The following is a 15,218-nucleotide window of genomic DNA, read 5'->3' as shown; positions in this document are numbered from 1 at the left end:
ATGAAAGACAAGCATTTATCCAATTCCTCCATTTATCAGAAAAACCGAGTCTGGAAAGCATATAGTCAAGAAACTTCCAACCCACACAGTCATACACTTTCTCAAAATCAACCTTAAGCATCAGACACCCATCTTTAGCCTTCCTTGCGGAATGGATAGTTTCATAAATAACCACTGTGGCATCCATGATATTTCTATTGTGAATAAAAGCTGATTGAGAGGAGTTTATAATGGAACCCATAACACCTTTTAGTCTCCCAGCCAAAATCTTATAAAGAGACCCCATAAGTGATATTAGTCTGAAATCCTGAATCTTTGTAGGATTATTGATTTTTGGAACCAACGCAATAAAGGATGAGTTAAGACCTCTTTGGAAGCCTCACTGAAGTGTAAAACTCCTGAAATAAAGGATGATTTCATTCTTCACAATATCCCAAAAAGTTTGAAAAAATTCGAAGTTAAAACCGTCAGGTCCAGGACTTTTATCTCTTGCACAACTCCAAACTGTCAATTTGATTTCTTCCTCTAGAAAACCAACATCCAACATAGATCTCTGATTTTCCGATAGGGTCCTGAACTCAACCTCATCGAGCGTTGGGTTTGACGAAGACAAATGAGAGAATAAGGATTTGAAATAATTTGAAACTCCACTTCTAATGAGCTTGTCATCTTCACACCAATTTCCATCAATCCACAACCCCATAATATTGTTTCTCCGCCTTTTGTTATAAATACAAGCATGAAAATAACTCGTATTAGCATCACCCTCCTTAATCCATTTGCATCTAGATTTTTGTCTCAACAAATTATCCTTCAAACTTGTTGTCTTCCACCACTCCGCTAGAAGAGCTTTTCTATTTGCAATGAGATTAAAATCCAAGATGGTAGACTCACCAATTAAATCAATTGCTTGAACATCTCTAGCCCAATTCGCCAATTTTGAGTCAAGGTAATCGAAGCTTTCTTTGTTCCACACCTTCATATCATTCTTTAACCGCTTCAATTTTTCTTTTATGATGAAAGCCCTCTTCCCAACCATGACCGAATTAGACCAATAATTGGAGACAACAACTACAAAAGCATGATATTGTAACCAATAGTTATTAAATTTAAAAGGGATAAGACCTTTCTCCAGCTTCTTGTATCTTAAAATCACAGGACAATGATATGAAATATCTCTATTAAGAGCCCACTGAGATAAATGAGGCCAAGAATTCAGCCACTCTGGAGAAAGGAGAAATCTATCCAACCTGCTCATCGAACTATTCCCATGATGGAACCAAGTAAAGCTTCTTCCAATTAAGAGAAGATCAATTAGCTCCATATCTCTAATCCAAGAATTAAAGAGATTGGCTTCTCTTCTACAGTTATGCCCTGCTTCCCTACTTCTTTCAGAACTACTTCTAACCGCATTAAAAACACCCAGAAAACACCATAAGACCTCACCCACATTTTGTTTCAAGCAAAACAACTCCATGACTGCTCCTTCAAAGACATTTGACAAGGAGAATAGATATTCACAAAGTAGCAATTATGTTGAGATGGTAGCCAAGTACCATGAACAACCAAGAACCCAACGCCTTTTGACACGCTACTTTTTTGGAATTTAAATTTATCCCAAATGCTAAGAATACCTTTTGAATTGCCAATAGCAGGAATAAAATCCCAATCAAAATTATTGTTTCCCCACAACCCACAACACAAAGCATCATCGCACACTTCCAAATTTGTTTATTGAATTCCAATAAAATTAACTTCATTCTTCAAAATTAAGCTCATGATACCCATCCTCTTCATCCTACTCCCTAGCCCCTCACATTAAAAGTCAAACAAATCATTGATAACCGTTGACATCCCTTTGGTTTGTCTCCACAAACCTAGATCTATCTATTTCCTCCGGATTAACAATCTTAGGAATTATTTCATCACCCGGTCCAGCGAAGGAGACCCCTATGCGCTTACTCACTTCCCAAATCTTTCCAGCTGAATCCTCACAACTTTTTAACAGAAGACAGTTAACTGATCAAATATTAGAATCTGAAATAGAATTGTTAATTGAAGAGTCCAACTTCCCATCCAAATTTATTCCCAATGTCTGATCAAAAGAAATTGCACACTCAAAGTTAGCTTCCACCTTCTTGGAAACGCTTCTGCCAACGCTTTTCAGTATGGAAATACCGACTTTTTTCCTGCATGAACTTTGCGAAAAGAGGCAAGAAAATTGGAGCATTTTGGAAGACTTGTAATTTTTACAGGTTTTTTCTTTGAAGGGGGCATTTTTGATTGAGAGCAAAAGACATTAACTCCTTTTTTCGATTTTTTCCCACATGGGCCAAATTAAGGATATATTATTAATCTTCATGAGCTTTCCATTGTCCACTAAATCGGAATGATGGGCTAAAGATGGGAGGCCCATTGATTCCATGATCTGCACGTCATCCTCTTTACCTTCACAACTCACGTGCTCCTCAAGAGAAGTAAAAATATTTTGTTGAGTAGAAACAATTCCAACAAATTAATGGGCCCTTTAGAAGATACAAGCCCATGGTCCAAAGGGTAACCTTTAATCACGTTTTTCCCTTGCCTTTGTCTTTGAATTTATTGGAAGGTCTTTGTGGGCCTCAAAGCATGTGGATCTTGCTCCTACAACACCACGGGCCTTTGATACTTTCTACTATATAATAGATTAAAGAACAAAATGGGTTGTTATTCACATATCCTTGTGTTGCCTTTATAGCTCTCTTTTTCCTTCATCTTTTCACACCTCACTGAGTCCATATTTTGGGAAACATGTTTTAAAAATAAACTAATATTTATGCAATCTTAATGTAATAAATTATATATAGATATATATTATTTTTATTCACTTCTATATATTTAATAATCAATGATAATTATAATAGTATGTAATAAAGTAAAAAACTCTTATACTAAGATAATTTATCTTTTTCTCCATCAAAATTGTTTTCTTTACCTTCTCTGAAACATGTATTCCAAAATTATTTTAGTACACTTCCAAAAACATAATATCAAAGAGGGGATGTGAAAATAAAAAATGCCAAATACATTTCCAAGCACCAGTCTGTATTATCTTAGAACCTTGAAGTTCTCAGGAGCCAAGATGAAGAGAAACCAAAAGCAATTTTATTAATGTTTATTTTTTTTTTGGTTTCCCACATGTATCCTCGCACTAGAGGCAATCCTGTCCGAGCCGGACACATCTACAGGTAAGTGGGGCTAACTCTCCCAACGGACATTTTTTCCATCCATAAAACTCGAACCCGGGTTCATGCTTAAGGGGAATCAAACATGTACCACTTGAACCAACGCCCGTTGATTATCAATGTTTATTGGCTCATATGTTTCTCTATTTTGCTTCCAACAACTTTTAATATCTATTTGGCTCTTGTTATTCTAATTCCTATTTTTACGGGTTTGAATTAAATTATTTTGTATCCAAAAACACTTAAAATCAAAGTTAATTTTGTAAAAAAAAAAGTTATCAAAGCTGTACAATACTTGAAATTTCACCCAAAAAATCTTTAAAACTATCAAATCAAACTGTTACAATTTTGCCTCCTTTTCATGATATTAATTTAAGTGTTAATTATTTATATCTAAATTTGACCCTTGACAATATTTTTTTTTTGTATTATAAGAGTATGTTCTTAGGTAAGAAATTAACTTCCGGAGTTTGTGACTGTCCATTCCAATAAATATTGTTCATAAGAATCGTTATTCGATCTTAGGAACACGTTATTAGTTATTGAGAATACTTTCCTCCTGAAAGATTAGGAGACAATAGTGTAATAAATTGGTATGTGAAGTGTACCCTTTAAAATATATTTTGTTTTGTATTATGCATTTAAGAATAAAAGTGTTACCTCTATTTTCCCATTCTTTATGTATTTTTCTAGGATCTTGACCCATCCCATACGCCAACAAAGATTAAAAAAATACAATATTGAAAGGTTGGGATAACAGGAATGTTACTTATGTTACTTTTACAAACAATTTTTATGTAGATTCCTCACACAAGATCACTAGTGGTTGGGTAGACAAGTACTTTAGATTTAGATGCTATTTGCTGTTGTGTCTCACAACACTTACCTGTGTGTGTGTCTTCCTAACTTTAGATTTAGATGCCAATGCCATTCTTGGAATTTCATTGCCATTGAAGTTGAATCTATACCCATGCATAAGTTTTCATCAATCCCCACTTTCCCTTTTCATATATTCAATACACTTTCTCTTTCTCTCTTGGACACATAGTTTAACTCCTTCATTATATAAACCCTACTCTCTTTACCTTCATATTTTTGTCATCTTAGTTCCAAAAAGTTTCACCATTTATATTCACATACAAAACTATTTCTGTACCTAATAAACTAGCTAGTAGCTACACTTGTTGGATGAAATTTATAAGGCACTTTGTTTTGCATGGCTCGTGAAGCAGCATCACACTTTCACTACACTAGCATGGCCTTCTTGTTTTTCTTCTTCACTTTGCTCTTAGTTTCTCACTTCACTTTTGCTGTCATAGAACAAAACCTCTCTCCTTTAACTTCTATAAAAGAGGGTACTCAGAAGAGGAACACCATGGTAGATGCTTCAGCAAGAGAAGGAAGTACACATAATGTTTCTGTACAAGTGCATGGTTCAAAGAGAGGACATGCTCGAGCTCCAAGGCCACCATTGCAATGGCAAAACAAGATCTTCAATGCTAGTGAACATGAAGTACCTAGTGGTCCAAACCCCATTGCAAACAGGTAAATTCAGCAATATGAGAAAGAAGATCCTGCAGAGTTTTATGGTTCCAACCTCTATTTCTAAACCACTTTTTACATTATTTTTGCACCTAGTTAATGATGTATAAATTCATGACTGCTTGTTTAATGAATACGTATTGTCGCACCCCAATTTTCGGTTGAATATCGGTTTTGCGACTCATATCGTTAACCCTCTTATACATGTGACATCATTATCGGGATGTGAATACTACTGTAAAAAGTGGTGGGATGATAAATTTTCTCATGGTTTTGATGAGGTTTTCTTCTCTCTTTTTTCTTGTATTTTTTCTGCCCATTTGCAAAAGATTAATTCGGATTTCTATGCTCTCAAAACGGTTTGATATGAGTGCAGTCTCAGTATCTTATTATTGTTGTGAAATTGAAGCTATGATCATGTACCAATCATTCAAACATTAAAATATGCTGTATATGAGATTCTAGTTCTAGTCATCATTATGTCCATGTTATGTTTTTCACTTATGTGCTATTGGATAAAAAAAGATGAGGAAAGAGACATGATGATTCAAATTTGCGGTGAAGGTTTTGGTGACAGTGCTTTTGTTTAGAGTTTCATGTTAACTTTTTGAATATAGTAAATGACATAGTATACATTTATCTCTATCTTTCACTTACTTATCTTCTTTATCTACCCATATTTCAAAAATACCATAAGATAAATCAAAGGGGCATCAAATGGTGTCAAAATTTTGATGTACATAGAACATATTCCTTTTGTTTAAGACTAAAGGTTGCTCCCCCACAAAAATTTATTGTCCTAAACGGTGTCTCAAATAATGTCCCGGATCAAAAAAAACATATCATGTCAGTTAAAATGAGAAACAGATAAGAATATATTTTGGGTTCAATACAAGTGGTTCAGGACATAAATTATGATACCATTTGGACAACATACAATAATGAAGGAGATATGGAGTGGGAGAAAAGAAGCCAAAAATCTCCCTTATTTACCATTGTTTTGCGTGAAAAAGTTCACAAGTATTTGGCATCCAAAGTAGTGTGTTTGAAGGGTCAATACTCAATAAACTTCTTCCTCAATATCCTAAAATATCCTCATAACTTTTTCTGTAACTCCTACAGTACCCTTTTTCCCTTTCCTTTAATACTGATGCAAAACCATTGAGGACTTATCTCCATTCAGTGTCTCTTTCCACTTGTTAGATAGTTATTGTACTTGCATTATCATTTATAATTAGAATGTGACAAACTTAACTTGAATGATTATTAGAAAATGACAAACTTAGCTTCATTTGTACACTCTTTGATAATGATTTCAAATTTTGGGTTAAAACTACTAAGTTTCCAAAGTGCTAATCATCATAAATTGTCCTTCTCAATGTTAAATGTAATGTTGGACTATATGAAAGAATATTTTGGACCACATTGCATCCCTTGAAAACATTTAACCCAAAATATAGGTTCAAGTTAAGGGGTCTTGTTGCTTTAATATGTTACTTTAATTTACTATGAGGAATTTTAACTTCACTGCTTTTTAATACTATGGCTCTTGAAAATGTTTGTCAAACAAAAAAGGGATGAAAGGGACTAGTTTTCTTGCTTTGCCAAAAGCGACCAAAGTGCTTTGACAGCTTTCCTTTTACTGAATGCTCTTTCTTTCTTTATTTGGTTATTTCCATTTTCTTTATTATTATTTCTTGTCTTTGTTTGAACTTTGGAGGAGTGGTTTTTCAGTACTGATGTGTGTAACTGTGTATCACTATTCAACTTTGGGTTACAATTTCTCTATTTATGATTTCAAAACTTGGTAAACATACATATCATGCTATTTACTCAGTCATGAATTTATGAGTCAAGTTTTACTTTATTAACTTTAGAATTGCTTATCCATCAATTGGATGTAATATAACAACCATGAACAAAATTAGAGTAAAGAAATGATTTATGACTGAAAACACAACATAAGCAAGTTAGGAAAATATAAAACCAAGCACCAATCTGAAAGAAAAAGGAAGGTGATTTGGCTGCACAAGCTTTGTAATCATGCCTTGCTCACGAATTCCACATCGAATAAAAGAACCGAATCAGGAGGAATGACACATGAACCTGCAGCAAACTAGGTGTAAATTTCTGCTTGGCTAAGCAAAATGGTAAGAGAAACTTATGCAGAAATTAGTATTTTTTGTGTGTGTGAAAAGCACTCCATATTTATAAGGCAAATCATAATTCATTATATTAGTTCTTTTCTATTTAAATCCTAGACATCTAAGGGAACAACATTAACTTAGATTCATTAATAAACAAAATCTTCCTAGCCTATGACAGCTTGAGATGCTTTCCTTGGTTGGTTCTTCTCTACAGAATTTGCTACATGTTTCACTATTTAGTAATCTTTCTACAGTCTTTATCTTCTTTATGATCAAAGGATGACTATATTTTGGCATGACTTTCACAAAAATGTTCTTTTTTAATAACTTAGGTTAAGGGTTCCAAATTCTCTATATAATTTAGAAACAGAAACTGTACATTTTTATTTTAACATGTTCATACAAGTTCAAAGGAGATATGTTAGTTTTTACTAGCTAGTAATATTAAGCAAAGTTATTCATGGAAGAACAACTTTAAGTACTTCCTAACAAATTATCCTTTTCCTAAGTGTGAAAAGTTATTGTTTATTTCCCTACATTTCAAGGGAACAGGAGAAAAGCAGAGAAATAGAGTCCATTCTCTTTCCTATTCTGCCTTGTCATGTCAATTTTCAATTGCAGCAAATTTGATTAGTGGCACAACCATCATGCTTAACTTTTATACATTGAAAATACAGAGATCCTGCACAACAGTAACCCTCCCTTCTCTCTATAGTGACACTGTTAGTATCAATTAAAGATAGAACACTAACACAATCTTGATAAGGCCTACTTGCATTGTTGCACACGAGCACAAAACAACCAAAATCAAAACAAATTTCATCTTTACTTGCCACACAAATGGGTTAATTTGTCATAATAATGTCAAAGAAATAGTATTATTTAGCAACATTATCAAAAAAAGTACTTGCCTCCTTTACAACCAGCCCCTCTAGAGCCATATGCAAGTTCCGGAGGAAGCTTCAACGTACGTTTTCCTCCTATATTAGAAAGTAAAATTAATTTTAGCTTGCCATGTTATAAAATTATGAACTTATAATTTATTAAAAATGAAAAGGTACCTGCAAGCATTGGAGGAACTCCATCACCTCCTAAAATTCCTTCATCCCATCCTTTGATGACCTATCATATTCATGAATAATGTTTAATCATGAGCATGTCAGCATAGAAGTTACTCTATCATATAGTTACTTATGATAGGTGGCATAAACTGAAGATCTCATTAAGTAAGCATGAAAATTTACTATATGGTTTATATTATCAGTTATTCAGAAGTAGTAGTGTCTTTGGGTTTTCACCAATTATGATTCCGAAAGAGTTTTCTTTACTGATTCTTTTTAAAAGAGAGGAGACTGCTTATAATGCCACTCTTCAACAAGATGCTAGTTCTCAGACTCATTGGCATTATGTATCTTATCTCAGACTTGTGTTTCTAAATAATAATGCACAAGTTGAAGGAAAAAATACTAATACAGTTTGTGTTCATATATTGTTGCTGGCATTGTATGAAAGTAGAACACATTTATCATATCATACCTCTCCGATACCCACACGAAATGTAAGTGGCTGGCCACGATTGTAGCTGCTGTCAAATACTTTCCCATTCTCCAATCTCCCTACATAATGTGCCTGGAAGGGCGTTAAGGTCAAGCATAGGATCAAGGTGAAGTTTGGTGTTAGTTCTTAGGTCCATTCAATTTATGTCATGAATGATAAACATTTTTAAGGTGCATTCTTAACATGGCCGCATAACCTTAAACATGCTTAACATTGAACAGAGTGTGCAGTCACTAATCAATACTCTATAAAAATGTGTCTTGTTTTACACTTCAAATACAACACCCTAGTGACAGTATCTTGTATTAGCAAATATAAATGAGGTGTTCATGATATTCAAATAGAGCACTGTTATTTACAGTTCTATACATCTAGAGGCAACACTTTTGGCGACACCTTTAAGGTTTGTATTACACTGTACCAATACATCGTGCTACATACAGGTTTATAGCAAAAGTTTATCATCATAACTCTAATTTTTTAGCTTTAGTTGGTGTTCTATTCCAAGTGTAAGGCCAACTATTGAGCAGACAAAACCAATTCCCACGACTGTCTACCATGCCCTGCCAGAATAGCTTTATGTCTGGTGACGCACCCCCGACAATGGCCATACTACCAGACTGGGGCAATTGTTCCATCCCAGTAACAGGACCAATCAGAGGCCAACGGCCGGGCATATAAGATTTAGTCTACACGACTATCGATCATGCCTTGGCAGACAAGATCCAACCTTCACAATTGTCAATCACACCCAACCTAGCTAAGGGAAAGGACAACATCGACTGGACATGTCAGCACCTGCTATGCCAAAGAACCTTCCTTCACACGAAAAGCAAAGACACACCCACACGACAAAGGTAATTCAAGTTCATAGCAGTGTCAGTCTAAGGAAAGCAAGCCACTCCACGTCAGTATAGATAGGTGAAGTCACCTATAAATAAACCATAATGTATTCTCTCTGTTTGGTCCAAGGCCGGTCTCATTTTCAGGTACTTACCCAAGGCAGTCCAAGGTCGGCAACTGCCCGGTTTAGCCCAGAGCCCAAGCTCTGACAACCCTCAATTGCCCCGTTCAAGCCAGGCAACCCAGGCACCCACAACCTACATAGAAGAACAGTTGGCCCTAAGGGGAAAGTGAAAATCAAATGCCGAAATCCAAGACTGGTTGAGTCTGAACTACACAACTAATGCATAACACTCATCCACTTTCTAAAATTTGGCACCATAAAACATAACTGAACTTAACTAAACTAAACTAAACTAAGTGGGATGTATGATAAAAATGGTTACCTTAATAAGCTGACCCTTAACAGCCTGAGAACCAGTACCTACAAGTTTATCACAAAAGGCAAGGCCTGAAGGAGCAACAGTTAACTCACATGGAACTGCTTCAACTGCTGCTAATGTTTGTTGTGGATAGAAGAAAGCATGAAGAAGGCCAAAACTCAAAGAAAATGCTAATGCATCTCTTCTCTTGAACTGGCTCATTGGGTTGGTCTCATCATTTTGTAGGAGTACTAGTGAGTGAGAAGTTGATAATGTCTTGTGATGATGATGATGATAATTACATGATATAAGATTTGATGATTTTGGTGATGAATAGTTGGTAGCTTTTTTGGGTTGCAGGGAAGTCCAAAGTGAATATGGTGCTAGTGAACTCATCTCCACTAAATCTAGGATGTGGCTCTAGAGATATGAGTGGAACTAAAGATTTCAATAATATCAACCACCATGTTATTTCAACCTTTCAAAATATTTATAAAATAAATAAATACAAAATGTTATAAAATATGTTAAAATGGACTAATTTAATTTATATTTGAAATTTTGGAAATTATTTAATTTTTAAGAGATCACTAATAAGTTTGAAAAACATAATGGATTAAAATATGTATTTACTATAATAAAAGTGTGAAAAGTATAATAAATCTAAATTAATAATATATAAAATTTAAGAGTATATTGGTTGGATTAAGAATAGGAATGTTTTGAATGAAATGATGGAACATTAAGAGTTTGATTGATCTAAACTATTGTGGTGTGTAAAATATAAGAAGGGGAGTTTTAATATACTGCTAATGTCAAAGAATTTGTTAAGATTGATTTTAAACTTTTCTTAGTATCTTTTGCTTCACCTCTTGTAAATTGGGCTTGTTTGAGCTCACATGATAAATTGACGTGTTTTAATTCTTAAAAATACTATTAAATAGAGCATGACTCATTTGGGGCCCTTTGAAGGCTCGAACACATAAAGATTTGGGACGACCATTTATGGCATATAAAACAGCCTATCTAAACCAAGTTAAGTAGCTATTTTACCATGAATGCACAAATATTTTATTAAAAAGTATAATATTTGTATATTGATAGTGTAAAAATTTATACGCAGTTAACATATTATTCATTATTTAGTTATAATACTTTTATTTAAAAGTCAATAATAATTAAAAATTAATAGTGGATGATGCAGTGTAAAAACTCTTATATACTATTAATTCATATATCTTTTTTCTTCCTCTTTTATAAATCAATAAAAAGTATAATTAAAATTTAAACGATACTAACTTTAAAAGATAACATAATGTGCAATAAGTTGATATAAATAATATCATAGTGCATTGCATTATTATTTTCCATTTAATAAATTAAAACACCAGAAATCCATTGAATCTTTGATCCAATTTCACATGCCTGTTAGGCTTAGGCCCAGAGAAATTATTAACTCGAAAAGACTATTAAACCCTTTACTTCAATCATATCTTTACAAACTAACCCTTCCTGATATTTTTATTTGTAACCTAGCCTAACACCGCCTTCATAGAACGGAGCAGTCCATAGCCGCTATATTTGTAATCATTTGAGGGATTTTCTTTTGTTACATCTTCAAACCACAAACCAGGTAATGATTCATATTAATCTTATGTTCTTCGTCTTTCAACTATGTTTCAGCCATTACTTCGCTATTTATTTTTTCGACTTCACGGTGGTTGTTTTTATGCGGGTTTAAGGTTTGTTTGTGTAAAGTTTGATTCTTTTCTCTTTTGGTTATATGGGTTTTCCTCTGTTGGTTCTAGCTCTGATGCATTCTGTTCTCATCATAATTTATTTTTGTTTTTTGTTTTAAACATAAATAGTTTGTTTATACCTTATTCATGTCTTCTGCTGGTTTACATATATTCCTATTGAAATTTACTCTGACAACGAGATGTTTCAAATTTATGGTACAAATGGGGACTTGAATTATGGAGCATTGTTATTCTGAATGTAAGTGTCTTATTTTGAATTTGACCAACATGCTAGCTGTGCTACTGAAGTCTTATGTTAGGTTATTCGATGTATTTAGTTCGAATAAGGATATGCTGGCATTTTTTGAAAGTTTAAATGCAGAAATTAATTCAGTGTTGAGAAATTTGATAATAAAAAACTGAAATTTTGTGTGTGCTACCTACTGTTGTTTTTTATGTGCTTGATTGATGATGTTTTTTCCTGCATGGAATTCAATTGCTTTCTGGTCAAGTAATATCTTTTCGTAAAATTAGAAGTTAAAATGAACCCCTCTGTTTTAAGTTTTTAAGATACATTTGAAACAAATCAAACAATTTAATGCTATTCAATTAAATTTGAAGACTTGTTCTTGTTCCAAACATTAGAGTTTATTAAATATTATAATTTTCTGAATTCCTAATGGTTTTGAATCCAAGCAGGGCCTAAGTAATTGCAATACCTTGAAACCCAAGAGAATAGCAAGTTGAACAGGAGTCCAATAGAATGGCAAAGTCTTTGAGATCAAAGAGGGAGAAGAGGCTGAGGGCAATTCGGAGGGAGATTGTTGAACCTTTATATGAAAAGAAAGATGCTGCTAAGCTGGCCGCCCAAGAAGCTGCCCTTGCCGCACCTAAGCTGCCAGTCCGCGTCCCATCGAAAACTGCTATGGATGCCTCCACCCCATCTAACTACACAATCATGGGTATGATATCATCATGTTTACTTAATTTCTTTCCACAGTTGCTTAGTTTGCATGGAGTCTTATGTGCTAATGTGAATTTTGATGAGATGTTCTTGTATTTCAATGGATTTTGTCAAAGCATGTTCTAAGTTTAAAATTTAAAATGCATTCAATTCAGTGGAGTGAAATTGGTGATCCCGGGATTAGTCTTATTACTATTTATGGCTTTCATTCCAGTATACAATATACGAATAAGCCTCGATTCGTGGATGTAGAGTATGGTCTTCCAACCTCTTAACATAGCCACATAGCTTAGCTAATAGGGGGATTGTCACTCATATGGTGCTGTTGCTTTAATGCTTTATCCTGGCTTATCATTTGTGATCTTGCTAGCCCGCAACTTTAAGCTATTTTGAAGACCGTGTTGCATAATAATATTGTTGTAAAGGGTGACCAGTGCAAGAGGCTTCTAGCCTTTGGGAATAATGTCATGTTAAAAGAAAAATTCCAAGTTCATAGTAATCTTCAATTATGTGTTGACATTTGCCTTGCGTTGCAATCATAATTAATTTCCATTGTTTGCTTATAAATTATCCAGATGTGGAGATGCCTGATGACGGCCAAAGTGCTGCTTCCTTGAAGCCTGTTGGTGGAATAGGGAAAAAATTGAAGAAGAAATTTAAGTTGGGTAAAGGCAAGCGCCGTGGTAAGGGAAAAAAGCCGACCAAGCGTCACATATAACTCCAGTAGAGAAAGGCAATGATACTGTGCAATCTAACATGAAATCTTACATTGTATCTTGCAATTGCTTGTTAGTGTTTACACATCAGTATTTTATATTTATGCTGTGAACTTATCTTCAGTTTTATGTATTACAGTATCTGGCTATCCAAATGGTAAGAGTTAGCATTGAGTTAAGAAAAACAAATATTTTGGTGAACTTCTTTACCCAGTAAGCAGTGTCATAAGTAAATAACTTATGACATTTACAATTTCCCAATATGTATAAGGTCCCATAAATTTATATAGCTTGACATTTGATGCTCATAACAGCTACAACCTTGTAACCTAGCCTTCACAGAATGGGACAGACCATACTTTAAAACATTTGGTGCCCCCTTTCATCTAGCTTTGGTACTTATTTGCTGTGTGTATGATGTAATTCAGTAGCAGAATTACCAACTAAACATTGGTCTAGTGGATTAAAGCCCTACTAGATCTCGAGGTAGACCAAAGAGCCAATAATTTGATTTGTGATAGTGACATTTATTTGGAGAGATAATCACATATTTCAAAAGAGATTAGTTTTGAGTGATATAATTGGTTATACAACAAAAAGAATTAACGTCAAGTTTTTCAAACTAGTAGCATTTCCTAAGTATGCATTTGGATTTATGCCAAATTTACTTGAGGGTTCATTTGGCACACTGGATTGGCAATTGCACGTGGCTTGTAAATGGGCCTTTTAAGGTTAGGATGAGAGTTGGGTTTTGGAAGGAAAAAAGAGAAGGGGAAGACTTAGATTCAAGCATTTTCTTTTCCTTCTTTCCCCTCAAATTCTTCTCAGTATAAAAATTTAAAACTATTTTTCACAAACAAAAATTATAAATATAATTAAGTTATGTAGGCTAGTTCCCAATATGGAGCTTAATTATTCAATGATGAAAGTCACTCTTCACTTCCATAACTACTAGCTAATTCAATTAAGTTTAGCAATAAAAGACAGAATGATGGTAAATGAAAACAATAAAGTATTATCTCCTTAAATGCAAACCTTTCTAATTCAACTTGGAGTAGTATATTGAGTTTAAAATAATTTCTAAACATGGAAGTGTAAGACAAAAAAGAATTGCAGTTTCCATTTCTGGTAATGATTATCCTTGAACATGTGATGAGCCATGTAGAAAAATGTAAGCTGTGTAGATGATATTTCTTACTCCTATAAAACATGAAATATATCAATGGATCCTTTTATTGAGTAAGATTGTGAAATACAATGAATGACCATGCAAAGTATATGAAAGGAATACATCAGTTATACTATAATATGTGTCATTCAATATGTAGTAATCATGATCAATAACAAATAATAGCACATGAAGTGATATATTGTTTGAGACTACGATTCCCTATATAAATATGAGATATCCATTGTTTGTTGTAAGCCTATGTCAAATCACAACATTCACATTAATTTGGTAACAATGATGTATTGATACATATCACAAATGAAGTGACATTGTGATTTGTTGTTATCAGTATGGATACCAATAAAAATATGGTGTGATATAAGATTTCAATAAAAGTGCTGAGGGTGAGATAAATAACAAACTCTTTTGTGGTAAAAGATAAATATTGAGTATATATCATTTTAAGAGTAGTATTTGTGATAATGTAATAATGGATTGATTAAATGAGCAATCCCACAAACTTAATAAAAGCATATTCTGTATGGTATTGGAAGATAATTCAGTTTCATGTAATAGTTAGTTAAGTTTTCTAATTTGGCTAGTTAGTTGGTAAGTTAGTTAGGTTGAGTTGCTATAAATAGTAAGCTTTGTGTATTGTATTAAAGTGTGGAAAATTCTATTGATCCTTTAATACAATTGAAGTATATTCATTGAATCATTATCTTAACTTCTTCCCTACTTCAAAACCAACATTCATTCTTCACTCTGCATCATTCTTTTCTTTCTTTCATTCTTGCTGATAAACGTATGCACTTAGTGTGCATACTGCATCACTCAAAGAACAAAAGCTAACAGTGGTATCAAGAGCTCATTGGTGAAGGTTGATTCTGTGT

The 15,218-nt window shown here is 33.7% G+C and overlaps 3 protein-coding genes across 3 annotated transcripts; 2 read left to right on the top strand and 1 right to left on the bottom strand.

Annotated features, from left to right (window-relative positions):
• On the top strand, positions 4,441-4,773 carry LOC109361861 (CLAVATA3/ESR (CLE)-related protein 42). The gene has a single exon (XM_019607393.1). The coding sequence runs from the start codon at positions 4,441-4,443 to the stop codon at positions 4,771-4,773; it is 333 nt and encodes a 110-aa protein (XP_019462938.1).
• LOC109361512 (peptidyl-prolyl cis-trans isomerase FKBP13, chloroplastic) lies at positions 6,658-10,179 on the bottom strand. The gene is made up of 5 exons (XM_019606982.1): positions 9,760-10,179; positions 8,450-8,542; positions 7,975-8,035; positions 7,825-7,893; positions 6,658-6,872 (listed from the first exon to the last, which is right to left on the bottom strand). Exons 1-5 carry the CDS (start codon positions 10,129-10,131, stop codon positions 6,808-6,810), a joined length of 660 nt encoding a protein of 219 aa, XP_019462527.1. The 5' UTR covers positions 10,132-10,179; the 3' UTR covers positions 6,658-6,807.
• Positions 11,250-13,355, top strand: LOC109361529. Its single transcript, XM_019607007.1, has 3 exons — positions 11,250-11,368; positions 12,174-12,436; positions 13,014-13,355. The coding sequence occupies exons 2-3, from the start codon at positions 12,238-12,240 to the stop codon at positions 13,154-13,156; spliced, it is 342 nt and encodes a 113-aa protein (XP_019462552.1). The 5' UTR covers positions 11,250-11,368; positions 12,174-12,237; the 3' UTR covers positions 13,157-13,355.

Source organism: Lupinus angustifolius, chromosome LG12 (assembly GCF_001865875.1).
Source record: "Lupinus angustifolius cultivar Tanjil chromosome LG12, LupAngTanjil_v1.0, whole genome shotgun sequence".
Lineage (NCBI taxonomy): Eukaryota > Viridiplantae > Streptophyta > Magnoliopsida > Fabales > Fabaceae > Lupinus > Lupinus angustifolius.
Note: the sequence above shows the minus strand (reverse complement) of the source record. Positions and strands in the feature narration are given on the sequence as shown.